The sequence below is a fragment of the Xyrauchen texanus genome, chromosome 40, assembly GCF_025860055.1.
Source record: "Xyrauchen texanus isolate HMW12.3.18 chromosome 40, RBS_HiC_50CHRs, whole genome shotgun sequence".
NCBI classification, from domain to species: Eukaryota; Metazoa; Chordata; class Actinopteri; order Cypriniformes; family Catostomidae; genus Xyrauchen; species Xyrauchen texanus.
Window position 1 is genome coordinate 13,187,549 of NC_068315.1, and position 25,143 is coordinate 13,212,691.

General features: G+C 42.9%; 1 protein-coding gene across 1 annotated transcript; it reads left to right on the forward strand.

The window, feature by feature from the left end:
• The first annotated feature begins 6,117 nt into the window (after nucleotides 1–6,117).
• Nucleotides 6,118–23,335, forward strand: LOC127633478 (pyruvate dehydrogenase (acetyl-transferring) kinase isozyme 2, mitochondrial-like). The gene is made up of 11 exons (XM_052112623.1): nucleotides 6,118–6,338; nucleotides 6,846–6,987; nucleotides 15,760–15,831; nucleotides 16,362–16,546; nucleotides 16,632–16,721; nucleotides 16,884–16,961; nucleotides 17,283–17,359; nucleotides 17,454–17,552; nucleotides 20,658–20,768; nucleotides 20,895–21,008; nucleotides 21,331–23,335. The coding sequence occupies exons 1-11, from the start codon at nucleotides 6,221–6,223 to the stop codon at nucleotides 21,472–21,474; spliced, it is 1,230 nt and encodes a 409-aa protein (XP_051968583.1). The 5' UTR covers nucleotides 6,118–6,220; the 3' UTR covers nucleotides 21,475–23,335.
• Nucleotides 23,336–25,143: the final 1,808 nt, after the last annotated feature.

Here is a 25,143-nt window from a genome sequence, read left to right on the forward strand (position 1 = left end):
CCTAGCCCTCATGTTCTGCTGAGTCTGACGTGACTTCCTGGTTCTTTGTGGTCCCAGAGACTCTTATGGTGTATATACAGAGATTAAAAATAGTCATTAAGAAATTAACCTATTGTTTTCCTTCATAAACTGTAAATCAATTAATCTGACCTAATTAAAAGCCAGACAGCTTTAACCCTTTTACCAAAATCAAGCACATAATTTCAGCACATGAACATTCATTGCATCTACAGAGTTTTTGTTTTATCACTGGCGTCTGGGAGAACCTGAGCAGAAGTACGGTAACTTCATGATTTTTTTTTTAAACATGTTGTAAATCGTATTTAGAAATAAGTTCTAAAAATGAAAGCTATTGATAAGTATTTAAGGTCTTTCAGACCTCACACAGAACATAAGGGTCAGTCAAATCAAGTCATTTTCATTTGTATAGCACCTTTCTGAACAGAAGGAAATTGTGCTATAACAGAAACATAAAGCTGTAATGTCTAAGTCATCATTGTGTGGTTTGAAAAAATTTGCAAAAAATGGGAATATGATTCTTCTCCAAGAGGCATCTGCTTTATATAAATCTTCTGTGACATAAAATGGAACTGAAATGTATAACTTAAAATGTTTATTAGATGTTGATTTTGGAATACAAATCTGAATTTAAAAGTAAATTTCATATGGATTTGGCAATACATTGCAAATTCTGTTTTCAGATAATACTTATTAGCTGAGGCGGAATGACCTGAGAGTGAGCGTGGCATTTTGCCTTTATATTGAGTAGAATCGATTTGTAGGCCTAAGCTGCTCCAATAGCAAAGAGTGCAAAAGGACACCAATTGCCAGTGTCAGACCGTAAAATACATTCCCCGTCTGTCGCTCACTTCGAAGTTGTGTCGAAGAAGCGACACTACGGGTCTCTTTTGAGTGCCTAATATACCTTTGATCTATGAAAAAAGGCCAATGAGAAGATGACGGACAGAATTTGCATGTCCCGCCCCCGGACATACCGGTACAAAGGCGGGGAAATGCGTCTGTTTCATTCAGAAATTTTCTTCGGAGCTGATGGTCCTGTATGCAGCGCTGCGAGTCACACACACACATCTGTTCCTCTTACCTCTGGTTGATCTGCTGTTGGATCTACGGCGCACATCAGCGGCATTCTCCTTCTCTGCACGGCAGTGCAGTTTGCCCCTGATCGCTTCGACAGTGCAATCTTAAAAGAGTTAAGAGTGATTTTCTCTAAAAGAGTATTTTCCTCTAAAAGAGCAATACACAGCGGCGTTGAACGTCCTTTTCAGGACGCGTCTTTATAAAGATGCCCTTCCGCCCCTGTGTAGTTCCTGGATGCGGTAAAGTGCTCTCCGCTTCAGACGGTCACAGGCGCTGTCTCGTGTGTCTGGGCTGCGATCACAATGCGAGAACATGACCATGGCAATGTTGCGGTTGCGGTTTTCCTTCAACCGAAGGAACGCCACTCCAGCCGCCCACGCGTTGCTCCTTCTTCCCTCGGTTTGAGGATGACGTGGCTGGCGATGGAGGCGATGGCAGAGGGTGCGGTTTCGCTGGGCACGTCCCCGCGAACCTCCCGCCCCCCGGCACGCTCGCTGACTTCTGAACATGCCAAGTCCCTGCGCACGGAAATCGCGACCCTTTTGCTCAAAGATGCGATAGAGCCTGTCCCTCCAACCGAGATGAAGAAGGGTCTCTACAGCCCTTACTTCATCATACCCAAGAAAGGCGGTGGCTTACGACCGAGCCAACCAAGCCAGAACCCCTTCTACCAGGCAACTTTACGCCCTAAAGTGGCGCTTGTTCGCGAATTGGTGTTCTTCTCGGGGCGAGAAAGAAGGAGCACAGTCAAGTCAGTGCTCTCATTTCTGCAGGAGAGGTTGGAGGGGAGGCTGTCCCCATCCACCTTGAAGGTGTATGTAGCTGCTATCGCAGCCCACCGCGACGCAGTAGATGGCAAGCACGACTTGATTATCAGGTTCCTAAGAGGGCCCGGAGGTTAAATCCCTCCCGGTCAAGCCTGTTCTCCTCCTGGGATCTCTCAGTGATCCTCTCGGGCCTTCAGAGACCCCCCTTCGAGCCACTAGAATCAGTTGGACTCAGGGCCCTCCCCTTAAAAATGGCCCTGCTGATCGCGCTCGCCTCCATCAAGAGGGTGGGGGACCTGCAAGCGTTCTCTCTCAGCAACACTTGCCTGGAGTTCGGTCCGGCAGACACACATGTGATCCTAAGACCGCGGCCGGGCTACGTGCCCCAGGTTCCAAGCACGCACTTCAGAGACCAGGTAGTGAACTTGCAAGCTCTGCCCCGGAAGGAGGCAGACCCGGCCCCTTCATTGCTGTGTCCGGTACGTGCTTTGCGTACCTACTTGGACTGCTCGCAGAGCTTTAGACGCTCTGAGCAGCTCTTTGTCTGCTTCGGTGGACAGCGGAAAGGGAACGCGGTCTCCAAACAGAGGCTCTCCCGTTGGGTGGTGGACACCATTTCATTGGCGTATCGCACCTAGACCATGCCCCCCACCTTGCAGGTCCAAGCACATTCAACAAGGAGTGTTGCGTCCTCATGGGCACTGGCCAGAGGCATCTCCCTGGCTGACATATGCAGAGCAGCGGGTTGGGCAACACCTAATACCTTTGCAAGATTCTACAATCTCAGGGTAGAGTCAGTCTCGTCCCGTGTTTTCTCAGGTCCGAGCCGGTAGAACTCGGTAACACGCTGACGGATTGACCGGGTGCATCGCTTGCACCTAGTGCCCTTTCCCTCGGCTGAGGTAATACTGTGTGCTTTTTCTCCCAGGAAAGCCCACTCACTCAGCTCCCTGGATGACTCCTCCCTAGCCCTGTGGGTCCACAATTCTGCAGAGGAATTCGCCGTCCCAATCCACTGTGGGTACTCAAATCTACCCTGTACTGGAATAGGTGCTCTACAGGTAAGGACACCTACATGGATGTTCCTCCTGTGTGTATTTTCCGTGGTACGGTCTCCTTACAAGTGGACCCGCGTCTCCCTTGGGCAGTTCCCGCTGCCCCCCGGTCGCCGTGTCTGTAGCAACTCATCCCTCTGAAGAGGCAGGATCTACCACCGTGACACTTCCCACATGTGACCTAAAAGCCCATGTGGTGTATTTCGCCACTTTTACCTCCCCCTCTCTGGACGGGTGTGGTCTCCGCAGGGTCTTTTCTCCCTGAAAGAATAGGAAACTGGGTAAGACCCCCTTCCCACGATGCATGTAAGGGCCCCAACTGTTTTGCTCTATGCGAGAAACATAGAGAGAAAAGAGGCCCGGCTAGGCTCTGCCCGTTCCCAGGTTGGCAATCGTCGCCTTGTTCCCCTGTCTAGGATAACTATAAGGGTTCTGACAACGTTATGGGGCATTGGGGAAGGGTACGTGCAGTCTGATACAGCTGGTCGTTTTTGGCACGTCAAGTACCTGCCCGCTCCTGTCTCAGCAGTATACGTACACGGCTCAGCACATGGCGTGATTTAAATTGGATCCCTATTGGCGCTTCTTCGACACAACGTCGAAGTGAGCGACAGATGGGGAACGTCTAGGTTACAGATGTAACCTCCATTCCCTGATGGAGGGAACGAGATGTTGTGTCCTCTCGGCCACGTTGCTGAGCCGAGCCACTGTTGTGGCCGGACCATTTCCGGCTCCTCAGAAAAATCCTGAATGAAACAGACGCATTTCCCCGCCTTTGTACCCATATGTCCGGGGGCGGGACATGCAAATTCTGTCCGCCAACTTCTTATTGGCTTTTTTTCATAGATCAGAGGTCTATTCGGCGCTCAAGTGAGACCCCTAGGGAAATATTTTTTTGGTGAAAATTATGATTATGGTTAGCATCTCCTTATAGGAATAATTTTCCCAAAATTGAAAATTCTCGCATCATTATTCTATCCCATCTCACCCACACCTATCATATTGCTTCTGAAAATCACTAGAGTCGTATGAATTAATTGTATGCTGCATCTATTTGCTTTTTGAAGCTTCAAAGTTCTGGTCACCATTCACTTGCATTGTATGGACCAACAGAGCTGAGATATTCTTCTAAAAATCTTCATTTGTGTTCTGCAGAATAAAGAAAGTCATACACATCTGGGATGGCATGAGGGTGAGAAAATGAGGGCATTTAAATGTTTTGGTGAACTATCCCTTTAATTTGATGCATGGAATAGAAGTTGTATGGGTTTGGAACAACATGGTGGTGAATGATGACAATTTCCAGTATTTACAATAATATTAATAATAATATTATTATTATCAATCATTCTGCATTGCATGTTAAATGTGTATCATGTACTGGAATATAGAAGAGTAAACAACCATTATGTTATTTGTGAAAATAGCTAGTTACTCACTACTTGAGTAATCATTTTATTGGATACTTTCTTACTCTTACTCAAGGAATTTTTTACATTATTAATTTTACTTCTACTTCAGTAATGTTTTTTTTTAAGTATTTGTACTTTTACTTGAGTAAAAATTTTGGCTACTCTACATATGTTCTATAAGTATAAGCACTGATGCCAAATAACGTGTAGCCTTACATCAATTGTGGTGAAAGATTAAGAAAAAACAAATATTCCTAGATTGACCACAAAGTGGTGTAGTTGAGTTTACACAGTTGATATATTCTTTGAACATATAGGAAACGTTATTTGCAATGATTTAATTATGGAATGGGCCACTATATGTTGATTTATCTAGGCCTCTATTGTAAATTTTTTTTTATAAAAATGTTATAAGATTAAACCAAACAGACTTATTACATTGAATGCATCTGGCAATCTGCTATGTCATTTCCATTGGCTTATTCATTTTTAAAGACGGTAATTTTTCAAACATCTATGCTCACAAAAAAGCCCATAAATATGGATATATCTCTAACTTTCTAGGCTAACTGCTGGCTGGAAGGAGAGAGTGAAATATGCATGACTGACTTGCTTTTTATTGAGACTGTCCTGGTTATGCAAGAATGGATTTGGCCTTTTACTGTTGGATGATACATAATGCCCTCAACCATGCATATACCATTCAAAACAAAAACTTGGCATGGAAAATGATGCATGTGCACATTATGAATTTGCCCCACTTGTCCTGAAAATGTTTGGGGATATATGCATTTAAATAGAGGCTTAACTGAATTCATGTCAACCCACACATAAATGCAATATGTAGTCATATACAGTTTACAGCAATGTTCAGATATTTAGGCATATATAACCATATTTAAATTACACTATGGTTTTAGAAAATATATGTTACATTTACATTTACATTTATGCATTTGGCAGACGCTTTTATCCAAAGCGACTTACAGTGCACTTATTACAGGGACAATCCCCCCGGAGCAACCTGGAGTTAAGTGCCTTGCTCAAGGGCCCAACAGTGGCATCTTGGTGGTGCTGGGGCTTGAACCCCCAACCTTCTGGTCAGTAACCCTGAGCCTCAACCACTGAGCCACCACTGCCCCATATAAGATTACATATAAGATATAATGTTACATATAAGAACATTTTCATTTTTATAGAATATTAGAAATATGTTGCATATATCACTTGTACAAATAGGCCCTGTGACTTTTTTATATAAATGAAACCATACATGCACATATAGAGGCTATATGTGTTTTACATTTATTGTCATGATAGGCCTATATAGACATTGAAAAAATTGCAATGCTAAATAAATGGAAATCAAATAAATGCATTTTTTGAAACTAGAGAAATCATTAAAAGGAAATGGTCTACTGGCTGTAATAATGGCATTATCAAATATAATATGGCCTTTATGCACAGTACCATGTCTTCTATTTTTATCTTTCTTTTTCTTTAATGATTTAAATAATAGTCAGTGTTCACAGTCAATAGTCATAGTCACAATTTGTGATGTAAAGAACATATGCATTCTTGATGACGCAAACCACACAGTATTCAAGGGGTTATACACGTGTTTATTTCCCTAAATAAGTAATTATATAGGCTACAAAACAGTAAATTGCTCCGCCTCCACATGTTATTGGACGAATCTGGATTAGTAATAGGAATCTCGTGATCTGATTGGTTATTGCGTGTTCTCGGGAACAGATGGTTCCCAAACCATCATTTACATCGCAGTACATGAATTATAAACAACATAGCTTAGCTAGCCAATTGACCATTCTTTGCATCTGGAGTTTTGCTATATCTGTTATCTCTCAGTTTCAACTCAGTCACCGAAATGAAGTTCGTCAGGTTTATTATGAAGAATGCTGCTTTGGCCAACGTGCCTCAACATATTGAACACTTTTCTAAATTTTCTCCTTCTCCACTATCTATGAAACAATTTCTCGATTTTGGTGAGTGCTCTTCCTCTTATGTTATTTGTTCATATATGTGTGTGTGTGTGTGTGTATTTATGTTAAATGTGTATAAATTCTGTCAATAGTCAAGAATTGTGTGCAATCGGTTGAGATGGAGAATAGACACATTTTATTATTATGCTCTCCAGTCCATATTATTATTATGCAATCTATCATGTGAACGTTTTTATACATGGATACTGAGTTGCATGTGTTCTTTAGGTCAGTCTGCTTGTGTTCAGACATTGTACTGGTGCTGCTGTTCAGCTAATACTGGCTGAGTGTTGCATCATGTAGTAGCAGGCGTATTTGTTATGGGACACTGTAGTGATGTCCATATGTCTGTATGGACTATTTAATTGCATTAAGCATTAAGACTGTGCATGCATTTCAGTCGTGAGCCTATCGTTCCTTTATATTTTAACACGTGTGTTATGTTGGCAGCATGGCATACATATGTTCTTTCTTTTTAAATATAATTATTTTAACGCCATTTCCGTCCAGGTTCTACCAACGCATGTGAGAAAACTTCATTTGTTTTCCTGAGACAAGAGTTACCAGTACGTCTGTCAAACATCATGAAAGAAATCAACTTGCTCCCCAAAAGACTACTTACCACTCCATCTGTTCAAATGGTTCAAAGCTGGTGAGTTATACAGCATATGCTATTGCATGTATAAACTAATATATCTTGGCTAGCATTGTTTTAGCAACAACACATTTTTGCGTTAAAAGGAGATGACATGTTGATGGCAAGCTGGATATTTATTGCGTACTGCATAAACACCGTGGTCTACTTGAGACTGTGCCAAACTTTGAATTTTGATGACGTAGAGCGTGTGAACTTTGACCAGCATTCAGTCTGCCAGGGTGGGCGCTATTGGCTAGTTGATTTTACGAACGTTCCATGATTGTCAGACGTCACTGGTGGGCGATGGTATTTCCGGTTTAACGCTACGTTAGGTTCATCGACGACGCCGGTAGCTGTCAGGTAAGACTTGGACCAGATAAACATGGCTTTCTACACCAGATCCCTTAAACATCTGCCAAGGATAACGATAAATGACGTACACCGAATAATTCAAGCGTCATCATCGGCTCCCAAGAGCAAGAGGGAAAAGGGTTTCAAGATATACGTCTCTTCATTCATTGACAATTATGAAGGTAAGTTATGCTATGTCTTTAGCTAGCTGTAGCCCTAACGTTAGCGATGAAGCTAGGTGACGTTAGGCTAGAAAGTAACCTTTACAAAATACTTATTAAACGATTAATTTTAGTTGTTGGTCACATGTGGTTTATTATATGTTCATTTTACTATCTGACATTGAATAAATGTATGGGCGTTTCTTCAACAAGGGGCACTTTTAGGCTTGTGAAGTTGAATAAAAAAACTTGTTCAAAAGTCACGTAACACCGTCTCATAAGTTTAAATTATTTGTCTAGTTTTAAGGTCTGTAAGAGGACAAACTTAGATTACAAGAGAAGTTATGAGACTGTGTTAGTTATGAGTTATTCTGTTTTTAGATAACAGCAGTGAAATGTCATTTCCACCACATCTCAATGCTGTTATTTAAAAACAGAATAACTTATTGTAGTGACTTTCTCAAGGAGGACAGGAACACAGGGGGTCTGGCACAAGGTAAGTCTTTTTAATTGTTTTTTTATAATGTGCACACACACACACGTAAGCACAGAAACGCTGAGTGGCTGTACGTCCGTCTCCCTCTGCTCTGTGGCTGCTGGCTCTTTATCCGCTCTCCTCGCTCTACTGAAATTAGAGACAGGTGTTAGACATAATTTAGCTCAGGTGTGAGCCCTTACCGCTTTCTCTCCCGGACGGGCGCTTGACCACGCCCGCTGCCACATACCCCCACCGCCCGACTCAGGCCGGGCGTCATCCGCCTGCCTACCACTCCCCCATTTCTGGAGAGGAAGTCAGCGGCAGCCATCTGCACCCCGGTCTGTGGAGCACCTTGAACTTAAAAGGCTGGAGGGCCAGATACCAACGGGTGATCCGGGCGTTAGTATCTTTCATGCGGTGGAGCCACTGCAGTGGGGCATGATCCGAGCAGAGGGTGAAGGCCCGCCCCAGCAGGTAGTATCGGAGGGTGAGGACCGCCCACTTGATGGCCAGACACTCCTTCTCTATGGTGCTGTACTTAGTCTCCCTTAAGGAGAGCTTCCGGCTAATGTACAGCACCGGGCTCCTCTCCCTCCACCACCTGCAGAGTACGGCCCCCAGCCCTCTGTCTGAAGCGTCCGTCTGCAATACAAAGGGGAGAGAGAAGTCAGGTGCATGCAAAAGCGGCCCCCACAAAGTGCAGCTTTAACCTGCGTAAATGCCTGTTGGCACTGCTCTGACCATTGGACCGGATCTGGAGCCCCCTTTTAGTGAGGTCAGTCAGCGGGCTGGTGACGTCCGAATAATTGGGTACAAATCTTCTGTAATAGCCAGCCAGCCCCAGGAACTGCCTCACACCCTTTTTGGTCTTAGGTCTAGGGCAAGTCACAATCGCCGCGGTCTTATCAATTTGGGGACGCACCTGGCCATGACCCAAGTGGAACCCCAGATACCGTACCTCCACACGCCCAACCACGCACTTCTTGGGGTTTGCGGTGAGCCCCGCCGCCGCAGCGATCTCAGGACGGCCCTCAGATGTTGCATGTGCCGCTGCCAATCATTGCTGTAAATGATAATATCATCTAAATAGGCAGCGGCGTACGCGGTGTGCGGTCTGAGGATCCGATCCATGAGTCGCTGAAACGTGGCTGGTGCCCCAAACAAACCGAAAGGAAGCGTCACAAATTGGTGTAATCCAAACGGCGTAGTGAAGGCTGTTTTCTCACAGGACATTGGTGTCAAGGGGATCTGCCAATAACCCTTCGTTAAATCCAAGGTCGAATAAAATCGAGCAGTACCTAACCGATCGAGCAGTTCATCAACACGGGGCATTGGGTACGCGTCAAATTTAGACACCGCGTTGACTTTTCTGTAATCCACACAGAATCGAACAGACCCATCACTGTTGGGAACAAGAACAACCGGGCTGGACCAATCACTGTGGGATTCCTCTATTACGCCCATATCAAGCATCGCATCTAATTCTTCCCGTACTATTTTCTTTTTATGTTCGGGTAAGCGATAGAGCGGCAACGCACCACCGCGCCCGGCTCGGTCTCGATGTGGTGCTGTATGATGTTTGTGCGGCCCGGTAGAGGGAAAACACGTCCGCAAATTCTTTTTGTAATTCAGAAACCTCTGTGAGCTGCCGCGGTGAGAGTTGGTCTCCACAAGGAACCGGAGTGTTGAGATTGTAGTTTTTGTTTATCTCCGGTCCGAGCTCCGCCCTCTCCGAACTACCGTGGCCAGCGTCACAGAGGCCGCCTCCTCCCTCCATAATTTCAGGAGGTTGAGGTGATAAATTTGGCGCGCACCCCTCTATCGGTACGTTTAACCTCATAATCGAGATCCCCACTCGTCGTGTGACCTCAAAGGGTCCTTGCCACTTGGCGAGTAATTTAGAGCTCGATGTTGGGAGTAATACGAGTACCTTATCTCCCGGTGCAAATTCCCGTAGCCGAGCCCCCTGTCATACAGCCGGCGTTGGCGTTCTTGAGCTTGGAGCAAATTCTCCTGTGTTAGTTGCCCCAGTGTGTGGAGTTTTGCTCTAAGATCGAGAACGAACTGAATTTCATTTTTACTGTTAGAAGGTCCCTCCTCCCACGCCAGCGGATGACGTCAAGGACACCGCGGGCGTCGCCCGTACAGCAGCTCAAACGGGAGAACCCGGTGGAGGCTTGCGGGACCTCTCGTACTGCAAACAACAGGGGTCTAGCCACTTATCCCAATTCCTAGCGTCATCGTGTACGCAATTTACTGAATCATGTTCTTGAGCGTTTTATTAAATCGTTCCACTAGGCCATCTGTCTGAGGATGGTAAACGCTAGTGCGAATCGATTTGACGCTCAAGAGCTCGTAAAGTTCGCGAAGTGTTCGTGACATAAAAGTCGTGCCTTGATCGGTGAGGATTTCTTTCGAATCCCCACCCGGAGATTATCTTGAAGAGTGCCCCTGCAACACTACGCGCGGAGATGTTGCTCAGAGGCACTGCTTCCGGATATCGCGTCGCGTAATCCACTAGGACTAACACGAGCGATGTCCGCGTGCTGACCGTTCTAATGGCCCGACGAGGTCCATCCCAGTTCTTTCGAAGGGGACCTCGATTAACGGTAGAGGGCGCAATGGCGCTTTTGGGGTGGCCGGTGGGTTTACCAGCTGACATTCACGGCACGCCGCACACCACCTGCGGACGTCACCGCCAATGCCCGGCCAATAGAAACGGGCTATTAGACGGAGAAGTGTTTTCCGTTCCCCTAGGTGACCGGCCATGGGATTATAGTGAGCCGCCTGGAAAACCATTTCCGGCGGCTCCGTGGAATCAATAATTGCGTTACTTCCTCCTTTGTTTGGGCGTCCTGCGCCACCCTGTATAAGCGATCTTTAATAAGCTGAAAAATACGGATATGAAACGGCGACACCCGGCCGGAGTTGTTGACCATCGATTACTCTCACTTGGTCAAAAGCGTGCTTAAGGGTTTCATCTCGCGACTGCTCCAAGGGAAGTCCCCTCCGGGAATTCCCGAGAGGAGGAGCGACAACCTCGCCCTTCCCACGCCATTCGGAGCAGCCGAGGGCGGCCCGGCTCCGCCTCCCCGCCAAAGCATCGCACATCACACATCCCTTTACTTCCATGCAGGACCCATCCGCACAAACCCCTCCAATAATTTTCTAAAATTCGGCCAATCAGTACCCAAGATTAGCGGATGGGTGAGGCGGGAACTAACCGCTGCCTCCACACTATGTCTTTCTCCCCGAATTTGATCGCCAGAGTCACCACGGGATACTTGTGAATATCCCCATGCACACACCTCACCCTCACCAGTTTAGCTGAGCCCAGAGCCCGGGTTGAACCAAGCGTTGGTGGATGGTGGTCTGGTTACAGCCGGTATCCAACAAAGCTTGGTATGTACCCCCTGGATTCTTACCGAATCTGCATGCGCTCCAGCCCGATCGGGGCAGCCTGCTGAACATCGGAGACCCGCACCACTGCCCCTATTTCCATCAGCGGACACTGATCCCGGAAGTGGTCCGGGTCTCCGCACCTCCAGCAGATCGGCCCAGGCGCCGCGGCCGCACCCGTGCTGGCGGGTGCCCCCACCTGAGGAGGAGAGCGGCTGAAGGACGGTGAAGGGCTAGGCGGGTGTTCCCAAGGCCGGGAAGCTGGTCTCACAAACGCTCCTCGCCTGCGGGGGGCAGGAACGGACCCTGGGGAGAGAGCAGAGCGAGAGGGAAGAGGGGAGGGAAAAAAAACAGGGGAAGACACAGGGGAAGGGGAGACAGAGAGAGAGGGCTCATCCGCCCTGGGAATCGCCGCCATGTGGTCCTCCGCGAGTCGGACGGCTTCCTCCAGCGACGCCGGGCGGTGGCACTGGACCCACTCCGCCGTCTTCCGGGGCAAACGCTGGACAAACTGCTCCAGTACCACCTGATCGACTAGCTCCTCGACGTCGCGGTCCCGCGCGAGCAGCCACCTCCGACAGGCATCACGGAGCCGCTGGGCGAACGCAAACGGGCGGTCGGATTTATCGAGCTTCAAGGCCCGGAAGAGCTGGCGACTTTCTTCGGGACTCCGACCAACCCGTTGCAAGATGGCTCTCCTCAGATCAGGATAAGCCAGGAGGCTTGTTGCCGGCAGCTGTTGCGCCGCGAGCTGTGCTTCCCCGGACAACAGAGGGACTAGACGGGCTGCCCATTGGTCTTGGGGCCACCCCCAAATTTACGCCGATTGTTCGAACAGATCGATGAATGCCTCTGGATCATCTGCCGGCCCCATCTTCTGTAACGCGGGTGGGGGCAATGTGGCGCGGGTGTCCGGGGTCGCGGCTGCGGCTGGAGCGGCCTCCTGGCTGAGGAGGCTCCGGATGGCGTGCCGGTCCTCTGCTTGAGCCCGCATGATCTCGAAGAACCGACGATCCTGGTCTTGCCGGAGCTCAAGCAGGGATTGTTGGTGGCTCTGATGGAGTGTAGCGAGGGACTGGAGGACTTCCGTCAGCTGGGAGGACTCTATGGGGCTGACTCTGTTCCATCATCAATTTGTCCCGGTTTCGGCACCAGTGTAGTGACTTTCTCAAGGAGGACAGGAACACAGGGGGTCTGGCACAAGGTAAGTCTTTTTAATTGTTTTTTTATAACGTGCACACACACACACGTAAGCACAGAAACGCTGAGTGGCTGTACGTCCGTCTCCCTCTGCTCTGTGGCTGCTGGCTCTTTATCCGCTCTCCTCGCTCTACTGAAATTAGAGACAGGTGTTAGACATAATTTAGCTCAGGTGTGAGCGCCCTTACCGCTTTTCTCTCCCGGACGGGCGCTTGACCACGCCCCCGCTGCCACACTTATGTCAGTCAAGAATTGTCTATGATCATTTTTGTAACTAGTTTTATCAGTTTTTCCACAATGTACAATAATTATACATTTGTCAATGAGATAAATTAACTGCCCTAAGGACCAAACGGTGAACAGTACACCTGTCACACTCTGAAATGTAATACTGGTTTGGGCAAGAGCTTATTAGAAAATAAATGACTTGCATTTTTATATTAAGTAGAGCATGATCTCGTAAATTGTGGATACATTTTTAATGTGTGATGAGAACTTTTTAAATATTTTTTAAAAATGTGGGTGGTGATGGAAATTACAATGAATTAACGTGAATGTAGAGAAACAGTGGAGATGTTTATTAGAAAAACAATTAAACTCATCACACTCAGTAAACTCAATTCACAAAGCCATTAAACATAACCACAACTGTTTTTAGTGTAGTGCTGAGTTTAATGTATACAACTGATTTGTCTCACAGATGAACGGTTACAGTGCGTGTAAATAACTGACACAACTTATGGCAAGGCAAAAATATAAGCAATAAATGATGCAACAAAATTGAATTTTCATTCATCTAAATGAAATCAATTAATATAAAAGTATAATTTAGAAATAAAAATAATATTATAATCTAAATATAAAAAGTATTGTAATGTATTATAATATAAAAAGTATTACACAAATCTACTCTTGCAATCCATATCAATTGTACTTTGGTCATATTTTTAAAAAATGACATTTTTGGTTACAAAGTACATAAAAGTGCCCATAGTCTAAGAATCACCCATATACTAATGACTTGTGTTGTTCAGTTACATGTATTGACAGTATTTGGTTATCCCCAGTATCAAGTACAGACAGGGAGAGTCAGCATCCGTGCTACCTGTCATAGATCTTTGAGGAAACATGAGAAACCTCACACCATCAGAGTAGGATGAAAGACAGTTCAGTTGTTCGTCTGATCCAACCAGTTCTGTTCTGGGGCTTCAATTTGGCAATGATGGGTTAAACTGGCAAACAAATGTATAATTACCTAAACAAGTTAAACATCTTAGACAACTATCTAGCTAGCCAAACGTTTGAAGTAGGTAACACTATGATGACACGTGCCTGCCCTATTAGTGTTCTAGTAGACCTACCATTCCTATATGAAACCCCAGAAGCTGGTTGTTGAGACAGTTGCTTTGCTGTTTATATTGTGTTGTGTTTAACTTACTTACTTTAGGGTTAGTAAGAAAGTAACTTCATTCTCTAACTCATAGTAGCTAACTTGAAAAATAATGCAAAATGCACTTTTGACTTTGAGATATGATCAGTTTGTGATCTCTGCTGATTATAACACACTTTTTTGTTTTTTAAAAGATTGTCCTAGAAGACTCCACTCCTGTTCAGCTCTATGAGGTTGAGCGCTCCTGTGTGGCTGGCAGAGCCTTAATCATAATGTTGCATTACTGTATCAGACTGTACAAAACATGCGTTTGTGTGAAAATCAATGTAAATAGTTCTCTTTAAGAAATGCACATGTATGTACATAAACAACAAACCTATACAAGGTACCTTTTGTTATTATGAATTCAGTGTTAGTAGTTATTAGATTACATTAAATTTTATTGTCATTTAGCAGAGTACAGGTGCAGAGCCAATGAAATGCAGTTGACATCCAACCAGAAGTGCAAAGAAGCATTAAAGTACTGTTGAGTACTGTATTATGTGCAGTTATGTGGACTAGTTATCTACAAACTCATAACTCATACAAAATGTCAAACGTTGCATCACAATGTTACAATTATAGGAGCCATGTTATTGTTGAGTGTAGTATGACAGCTTGTGTCTTTGTATAATAAATGTCTGAATTAACTCATGTATATGTGTTCCTCCTGGCAGTGTAAAAGACAATAAATGACATGTAAACATTGTCAATATTTAAGACAATTTTCTGAAAGGTATATCACAAGATACAAAAAACAAACAGCATAGTAAATTACAAAATATATAAGCAGTATATGGAAGCTCATAGAGAAAAATACAGTCCTTGGCGCTGGTAAACAAAAATTGTTCCACTCAAAAGACATGGCACAGCTCCTTGAACAAGTTTTCAGCGTCCTGTGGTTATGATGAAATCTTCTAGCTTAAAATGTCGACTGCATACCCGGGTGTTATCGGTAGGAGTGAAGTTCTCGCTTCTTATCTTGACTAGCCACTGAGCTCGTACCTCAGGTTGATGCGAAAACGATGAAAACTTCAGAATTATACCTCGATGAAACGGCACATCGAGGAACACTACAATGTAATTTAGAGTTGCCAATTTGATACTGATATGTAAGACGTTTCTTATTTACTGTTAACATTTTACATACGGTACTCACTGATAGCTTGCCACTCACTCTTCCACAACATCTACATCGGAAATACCGGTAGTAACCTAAACCGGAAGTCCCCTCGCCCACCACGCAGATTTCGAACGTTCGTCGCGTCACTTGTGCACATAGCGAATACTGCATACTTCCAGGAGGGTCTCCTGCTTTCACTACCTCGTGCCTTGACGCGTCACGTTTCCCCTTGTTTGTGTGCCTTTTAGGAAGAGTGGAAACTTAAACTTTCTTTGACTATGCAGGGGACTCAGGGTTGTATGTCATTATAACTGTTGTTTTTCGTGGATTTAGGTCGAAGTTTAATTTTTACAAGCATCCCTTTACTAGTTTAATATATGCTGTGTGTGTGTACTTATATATATATATATATATATACATTTCCCAACATAACTTGTATCTTATGGAAAGGATATATTTTGAGCTGTTCAAAATACATTTATTTACATGACATTATACTACAAAGTGTTGTCAATAAAAGTGTCTGTTTAAAAACTATAGACAAACTTGCTTCCCTGATGAATACAATGCTCACATGACATTTTATTCTTTCTTATTAAGTTCTAAATACAAATTAAAACCCTCCTGTTTTTGTTTGTGTGCTTAGGTATATTCAGAGTTTGATGGAGATCTTGGAATTCTTGGAGAAAAGTCCAGATGACCACAGAGTATTAGAAGAGTAAGTTAGAAGAGTATTAATTAAAGGAATAGTTCTCTCACCATTTACTCACCCTCATGCCATCCCAGATGTGTTTGACTTTCTTTCTAACACAAACAAATATTTTTAGAAGAAAATTTGAACTCTCTATGCCAATACAATGCAAGTGAATGGTGACCAAAATGTAACTCCTTTTTCAGAGACTGCAGTCTCTAGGCACAATCATGATTTCACTTCCTAGTGCTTCCATAGAGCATGTAATCAAGCTTGAAATTATGATTTGGAGACTGCTGATGTCAAGATTTATAGTGAAAAGAAGTTATATTTTGGTCTATTCTCACCCAAAAACCAATTAGATCACTTTAGAAGACATTAATTAAACTGAGTCGTGTGGATTACTTTTGTGCTGCCTTTATATGCTTTTTGGTCCTTCAAAGTTTTGGTCACCATTTTCTTGCATTGTATGGACCTACAGAGCTGAGATATTCTTCTAAAAATCTTTGTTTCTGTTTTGTCACTGCTTTATCTAACCTTCTTGACATTCTACTTAGGTTTGTGGATACTCTGGTCAACATCAGAAACAGACACAATGATGTCGTACCCACTATGGCCCAAGGTGTGATTGAATATAAAGAAGTTTTTGGTCAAGATCCAGTCACAAATCAGAATATTCAGTATTTCCTGGACCGGTTCTACATAAGCCGGATATCCATCAGAATGCTTATCAACCAGCACAGTAAGCACAATATTCAACACAAATAATACCTCTTGAGTATTGTGCTTTTACATTGTTTTGCTGACCTTTTATTCACTGGTTTTAGCTCTTGTCTTTGATGGTGCCACAAATCCAGTTCACCCCAATACCATTGGCAGTATAGACCCTGATTGTCAGGTTTCAGAAGTTGTTAAAGGTAAAGTATGCAAAAATATGTACTTTCGGTGAAACCTCAAACCAATTTAGATTTAGAGTGGGTGTTTTTATAGCAAACATTTACCTCAAAATCAGTGACCCATTTGCATTGTCAGCACATTGTACTCTTGTATGTTTCACATGTATCTAATTTTTCATGTAGATGCATATGAAAGTGCCAAGATGCTGTGTGATCAGTACTACCTCAGCTCTCCTGACCTGGTACTTCAGGAACTCAACAGTAAGAACAATGTTCATATTAAATAGCTAATTGCAAAATCACAAGATAAAGGCTGAGTGAGTATGCTACTGAGATGAAGTTCATTTCATTTGTTTATTTCATTTTGGTTCTGTTTGCATAATTGTTCGGAGCTCACCGCATGATAATAGATGTTTAACAGCGGTAGACTTTCTTAAAGGGGAAATGTGTTATTTCTTCACCACCATTGTCACCAAACAGAACTGCAAAAATAGAATTCATTTTCAAAAAGTTTTCCCAAACACTCCCCCTGTCTTCTATTGGTTGACTTTCTGTATTCATGTATTCTGTATTGTTTTACAGCTAACAACAGGAACCGGCCTATTAACATAGTGTATGTGCCTTCTCATCTCTACCATATACTGTTCGAACTGTTCAAGGTGAGCTGGAGCCCATCTCATATTCTGTTCTGAAACAATGCTGTTTGCATAAAGAAAGCTGAATTTTGTCATGACAATTTGGCTCCTTCTTCAGAATGCTATGAGAGCAACCATTGAAAACCATAAAGAAGACAGCAATCTTCCTCTTATCCAAGTTATGGTGGCCATAGGAGGAGAGGACCTTACTATCAAGGTGATTTGAACTTAAGCAATTGTATAATGTAAACACATTTATTTTACGTAATTTCTCGATCAGATCGTTAAACCCAGTAAACGCTAATGTTGTGTGTACCTTTACTGACTTTATTGATTGCATAACCCAGTTTTGATGTAACTGGAGCCTTCAGGGCATTTTCCCACCCTGACACTGTACAGATCAGCACACCTGCTGTTGCATATCACAATAGATGAGTGCTGACTGGACTTGTTGTTTGGTCACCTTGACAATATGCTGATTTGAGCAATGTATTTATGCCAACCTATCATGATCAGAGGTCAAAGTCATGGCAATGCCTGCCTGGCATCATGCCCTCTCACTGTTAGCCCAGTAACAGTTTTTTTGTTTCTGCCTACCCCTTGTGCCCTAATTCAGTGTTTCCCAACCACTGTGTGTGCTGTGAAATATTGTCAGTTGTGCCGTGGAAAATTATCAAATTCCACAAAAAAAAAAAAAAAATGCATGAAAAAAATAATGATTTCAGGGATCCAAACTCTTCACCTTTCAGAGAAATTTGCCGTTTTGAAACCATAAATGGTCACTATTGTGATTGTGAAGAGCAATGTATAATGTGCACTAGTGACTAATATTTATACGCATTAATGGTCTTTCACATGTCTCGCGTCAACGCTGCAGAATACATTGAAGTCTATGAAGTGACAAATAATGTCTTTGAGAGTACTAAGCAACAAGAAATATTTAAAAACTGTCAAAATTTGTGAAGAGACATTGAATGTCTCATAAATTCTTTTAATTAGGATAATCAGTTTTAGGATAATCAGAGACCCCAGTTATTGAACTAATTTAAATTCACCAAAAAAACTCTTAAAGACCTTTTAATACTTTCCGCTATCAAAGCAACTGCAGACTTTTTTTTTTCTCTCTTCCAAATACGTGTGAGACAGGGCAGAGGGCGGGCCGGGTCGTGATTTTACACACCCGCCCCTTATCAGGCTAATCAAGCCTCCGAGAGGGATAAAGGCCGACTGCAGACAGTGGAGCGACAGAGAGAGCGTTTATGGGCAGTTGTCCATCCTTTGTGTTTGTTTTTTTATTTAATTAAATGTTGTTTATAGTATTAAGCCGGTTCTCTCAACTATACAGCTAATTAGCCAAAATGTAATAAGTTAGCTAAAGTGTAGCTAAGGGAATATATCATGGCCATACAGGCCAATATATACTGTACTTATTGGAGACATTACAGGTGAATACAGTCAAATTTGTGTGATGTACTTAACATAGTGATAAATAACCTTAAGATATTATATCGTATGCTATGTATTGTGAATACACCCATGTTAAACATAAAAATGTACTTCCATTGCATATCATAGGAACACATAAGCGTAAATTATAATTACATTGATAAACCTGTACAAAGACCTCCAGATAAATACTGGCCTTCTGGATTAACACATTTAAGTGCTGCAAAAGATACCTATGACATCCTATGACATAAAAAATTATTCTTCATTTGAATTATCTCATAGATGTGACTATTGTGGTTCACGGTCATAGGCCCTGTCCCAAATGGCACACTTCATATGAATTTTCAGTCTTGTGTACTTATTTCATGTGTCCATTAACTCCATGAGACCGTAGGGTGTCTCATTTTTCATTTTAGGTATCGGAAGGGTGCTCACGCATACTTTGTGGTCGATATGTGCCCTCAATGCGCACTTTTGCAGTGCAAGCTCTACAGCACACATCTTCTCGACAGTCAAAGCGAGGTTACGTTATTGCCCATCGTGCACAGCAACCCTAAAGGCACAGGGGGTGGCGGTGCCACCGGCTTGGGCCCGCCATCGCTGCTCGCAGCTATATTTATTATTATTTGTCTATTATTGTGGTCTTTTCTGATAAAAGCCATGCTCAGCAGTTTAAATAGGCTACTGTAAGAAAATGATACCATAGATCTGCTTTGTGTTTATAATTCTTATACTGAAGTTTGTAGGTTTGTAGCCATGCAAGATTTAATAAAGGAGAAGGTGAGGACTTTCTTGACACACAATTATTGTTGTTTTTTGGATGAATAATAATGCTCAGACTGAAGGAAGAGTATAGATCTGCTTTGCTCTTTTAATGTTTAAACAATATAAAGTCTCTTGGTAGATTTCGGTCATGACTAACTTAAAATGATTCACTGACTCACTCATGGCACATAAGACGCTCATTTGTCACCACCTTGTGACATTTCCAGAAGGGGTCACTGAACTAATTAGTTAATAAAATGTAACAAATTTGTTAAACAGAAGCAAGCTTCACTAAAATACTGTTTATTTTGCAGCTAATTCTGCACAGTTGTAAACTTGAATCACTAAAATAGCTGAAATTGTTGCTTTTGCTTATTCTATAAAAAGTTTGAGAAACACTGCTCTAATCCAATGTTTTTCTGTTTTTGATACACTTGGTCACATCTTGTGTCTTAATCGGACTGTTATCCGATTAGGTACAGTTTGCACAATCCATTTACACTGGCATTCTCTTTGCCCCATATGGCATATATTTGACTGTTTGAGTTTCGTGTTTGCTCCAACCATGTGGGCTCCAAAACTTCCATATGCTGACATAGTTGGAAGGAGTAACATTGATTTTTGTAGCCTAAACAACTAGATGCATTTATATTTGACCAAGTTGTGTCTTTAATAAAACCACCTCCTGTGACTCCAGCCAGGTCTCCTAAGCAAATTGGCCTGGTTGCAAGGGAGGGTAGAGTCACATGGGGTAACATCCTCATGGTCGCTATAATGTGGTTCTCGCTCTTGGCGGGGCACGTGGTGAGTTGTGCGTGAGCATTCTTCCTCCGCCATCCAGATTTTTGTAAGTCACTACGCCACCACGAGGACTTAGAGCGCATTGGGAATTGGGCAATCCAAATTGGGGAGAAAAAGGTGAGAAAAATCAAACCACCTCCTGAGATTACGATCAATCTCAAATGTGTGTTGGAGGGCATTTACACTTGGTCTTTTTATGACCAGATAGCTATATGATTAGTACAATGCATAAAGTTACAAATTGTAAATACATCCTTTTTCCTTTCCAGCAGTTTTTATGTCTTTGATGTCTTTATTGTCTTTGTAGATGAGTGACAGAGGTGGAGGAGTTCCTATCAGGAAGATAGATAATCTTTTCAGTTACATGTACTCTACAGCACCAACTCCCCAGATGGACAAGAAGCAAAGGGCTCCATTGGTGAGACATACTTTCATCTTTAAATACTTAATGATTTTTTAAGTATACGAACTGCAAATAAAAACAAATAGGATCACCAGGCTGAAAGTTCCCCTTTATAATATTAGCCACTTTTTGTCTCTGCAGGCTGGGTTTGGTTATGGGTTACCCATATCCCGGCTCTATGCCAAGTACTTCCAGGGTGATCTCCATCTCTACTCTATGGAGGGCCATGGCACTGATGCAGTTATTCATCTGAAGGTAAAGAAAGTTGGGGAATTTGGGAAGTGTGGGTGTGCTGTAATTCCTACATTCTGGTAGAGGTCTCTTTTAAATCCCTAACAATATGTATTTTTCCTATGCAATTAATTCAGCCAGAACTGCTTAATGTATAGACTCCATACAAATGCTGATGCAATATTTAATTTACACAAACCTAAGCCTACCTATAATGCCATAGTCTGTCCCCATTTAACACTGTTCTTTTGCTGCCTTGCAGTTGCTGCCATTTCCATCAGGAAGTCTTTGTAAGCGTTTTGCTTTGTGCCATGAAAGATTACATCTTGTGTTTTTTTTTCATCAGGCATTATCCACTGACTCAGTGGAGAGGCTTCCAGTGTTTAATAAGACTGCTCGGCAGAACTATAAAGTCAGCCAGGGGGCAGATGATTGGTGTGTCCCAAGCAGAGAGCCGCTGGACCTGGCTGTCTTCCGGCTGGCAAAGTGAAAAGGAACGCACCAGTTTGAAGCCTCCAGGAGGGATATTGGACACTTCCATGACCACATTATTGAAGGGGGTTCAACATGGTGGGACAGAATGGTGTCCACATGGCCTGGACCCAACTCTGCACTCACTGTGAAGAAGCATAGACTCTCTGCAACACCGTAGTTGGCGCATGCAATTGTTTTCCTCTGTACCATGACTATATCATCTGCTTTTTTTGGGTTGAGAAAGTAGGCGTTTTCAAAGTGTTACCTAGAGACCATACCAACCCATGTAGAGTGTGATGGCTACTAAAGTGCCAAATTAATCTGCATTGAACCACACTTCCTTCTTTGAAAAATTGTGATGAGGAAGCTCCAGATGTGGAGTAGTGGGCCAGGAGGACATTCTATGGCATTTCTGTATACTGTTTTGGTGGAAAGGGGCATGATCTTTTTGGTTAGATATAGGAACCAGCATGTAACAACAGGAACTTAAAATAGTTCTTCTAGATCGGAGATTAAGATCAACATCAATATGCAACCTATGATGGATCATAATGTGTATTATAAGGCCTTGATGTTTAAACAGCATTAACATCAGGATCAATCTAAATCAATTTCCTACCTAATTTATTACCTACTTTGTTTGGTACTATAAAAGTATTCTTACTCAGAATAGCCAAAAGCTGAGAAAAAGGCCATAACTGTGATGCCATTGTACTTGGTATGTCAGTGTGTTGCCAAACAAGTCAATGTCATCCCTGGTTTTGTATTACACTTTACTTTTAATGTGCAAGGTGTTAAAAAGAGATCATGGATTTAAAGGTTTATAACCAGTAAGAATGTATTGCACTTATACCTCTTACGTGCCGAGCATTTTCGTACTGTGTTTTGTGCATGTTTATTGTTAAACATCCTAAAGCATTTTAGATACCTCACTGAGTGAAGTTTACTCAAAGACCTTTGCTCAGCAGTTGCCTTTCAGTTTTGTGGGCTTTGGTCCACTATGTGGTAGTTCTTGCTCTCGGCAAATATTAAACTAAGTGTAGGTACAATGAATTAGAGCTTTTGAAATAGTTTGCCATCTTTTTTTGGGAGCATGCCTGATGTATTAAAGGAAAAGCCCACCCAAAAATGAAAATTCTCATAATTTACTCAGCCTCATGCCAACCTAGATGTGTATGACTTTCTTTTGCTGAACTCTGAACTCTTTTGCTCTGTAGGTCCAAACAATGAATTTCAATAAGGTCCAAAACTTTGATGCTTCAAAAAGCCGATAAAGGCATCTTAAAAGTAATCCATACGACTGCAGTGGTTGAGTCCATGTCTTCAGAAGTGATATGATAGGTGTGGGTACGAAACAGATCAATATTTAGGTCCTTTTTACTGTAAATCTCTTTAATCAGCCCTCTAAAATGCTGTTCTCTCCTAATTCTCCTAGTTCTTTTGTTTTTGCCGATTGACATTCTTCATGCTAATCGCCACCTACTGGACAGGGAGAAGAATTTATAGTAAAAATGACTTTAAATATTGATTATTGAAAAATTGTTTCTCACCAACAATTATCATGTTGCTTTGAAGAAATGGATTTAACCACTTGAGTAGTATTGATTAAATTTATGCTGCCTTAATGTACTTTTTTGAGCTTCAAAATGTTGGTCACTATTTACTTGCATAGTGTGGACCTACAGAGATTTGATATTTTTCAGCAGAAGAAAGAATGTCATACATATCAAGGATGGCATAAGGGTGAGTAAATGATGAGAGAATTTTCGTTCTTTGGTGAACTGTCCCTTTAAATCTGCTTTGAACTTGCACCAGTCAACTTGTAAGGACCATTTTTTATGTATTTATTGTCTGATTTGTTTTTGTCTGAAACATGCTTGGCCTGAATATCTCAAATTATATATTTTTTAAGTTTTACATCTAAATACATTTATGTATATAGAATTGAAATAAACAAATATTTTGGTGTGATTTTTACACTGGAGTGAGTTCAGTTATTAGATAAGTATTCTAAACTGAACCTAAACCTTTATGCTTGGCTAATGGTGGTTATTTACTATCAGGCTGTATAGTAGAGATCTAAGATGATAATATTGACAGGTGTTGATTGAGTTACTATGTGCTGATCCTTTGCCCAGTAAGTGAAAGGTTACATTTCATGGTAAACAACATCCTGTTAAAGGTTACAGGAGACATGGAAAGTGACAAATTATTGGGCTACAATAAGAGGCATGAATGAGAAAAAAAAAAACAATAGAACAATTACTGAAATCTGACTCTATAATGAACCACAAAACTATCAAGCCTGTCCTGCAGTACCTGAAGTTACTTAATATAGCTTAATATTTTAAACAAAGAAATGTATACACTTTAAGTGCCTCTAAAGTGTCCAAACACTTTTTGGGGCCACTGTGTTTCAGCCCACTGATACTTTACTCACACGTGTGTATGTTGAAGACTGAATATTTTTCAGTAAAAAAGACAGAAGCATAGCTTCCTTCTGTCAGAGAGCTATTCTACGCAGCTGTTAAAGGCCTCTGTGTGCAGAGCCTCTCATGTGCTAGAAACTACAGTGAAGTGTGAGTATAGCAATGACAAACCATATGGGGCCAGTTCCAGGGACCATGATAATAAAAGTCCCCCCCACCAATTTGAGCACTGCTCTCAACCCAAAACAGGCGTTAATCTGTTTGTCAGGGCTGTTGAACTCTTCTGCTTATGTAAAAAAGCTGGTACACATCAAAACAAGAACATTTGTGAACTATTGCCCTTATATTGGACAATTGTGTATGAATGTGTGTGTGTGAATGGGTGAATGAGTGAATGAGTCAACAGTGTAAAGCGCTTTGAATAAGGTTAAAAAGGCGCTATATAAGTGCAGACCTTTTACCATTTACCATATAAAATAGTCTTATCTAATCATGCAATCGACTGCTCATTGCTCTATTGACAGGGCTGAGGTTGCTGCCAAGTTCCTCAACACATTAAAACCATGTGTCCATCCATCCATCTTCAACCGCAGGGGCAGCTGCTCTAGCAGGGGGCCCCAAACTTCCCTATCCCGAGCCACATTAACCAGCTCTGACTGGGGGACCCCGAGGCGTTCCCAGGCCAGTGTGGAGATGTAATCTCTCCACCTAATCCTGGGTCTTCCCCGAGGCCTCCTCCCAGCTGGACGTGCCTGAAATACCTCCCTAGGGAGGCGGCCAGGGGGCATCCTTACCAGATGCCCAAACCACCTCAACTGACTCCTTTCGACGCAAAGGAGCAGAGGCTCTACTCCGAGCTCCTCACGGATGACTGAGCTCCTCACCCTATCTCTAAGGGAGAAGCCCGCCACCCTTCTGAGGAAGCCCATTTCAGCCGCTTGTACTCGCGACCTAGTCCTTTCGGTCATGACCCAGCCTTCATGACCATAGGTGAGGGTAGGTTCAAAAATTGACCGGTAGATCGAGAGCTTTGCCTTTCGGCTCAGCTCTCTTTTAATGACAATGGTGCGATACAGCGAGTGCAATACCGCCCCTGCTGCCCCGATTCTCCGGCCAACCTCCCGCTCCATTGTCCCCTCACTCGTGAACAAGACCCCAAGGTACTTGAACTCCTTCACTTGGGCAATACCTCCTTCCCTACCTGGAGTACGCACTCCATCGGTTTTCCATGTGTGGCATGGTATTTTTTATAGGTA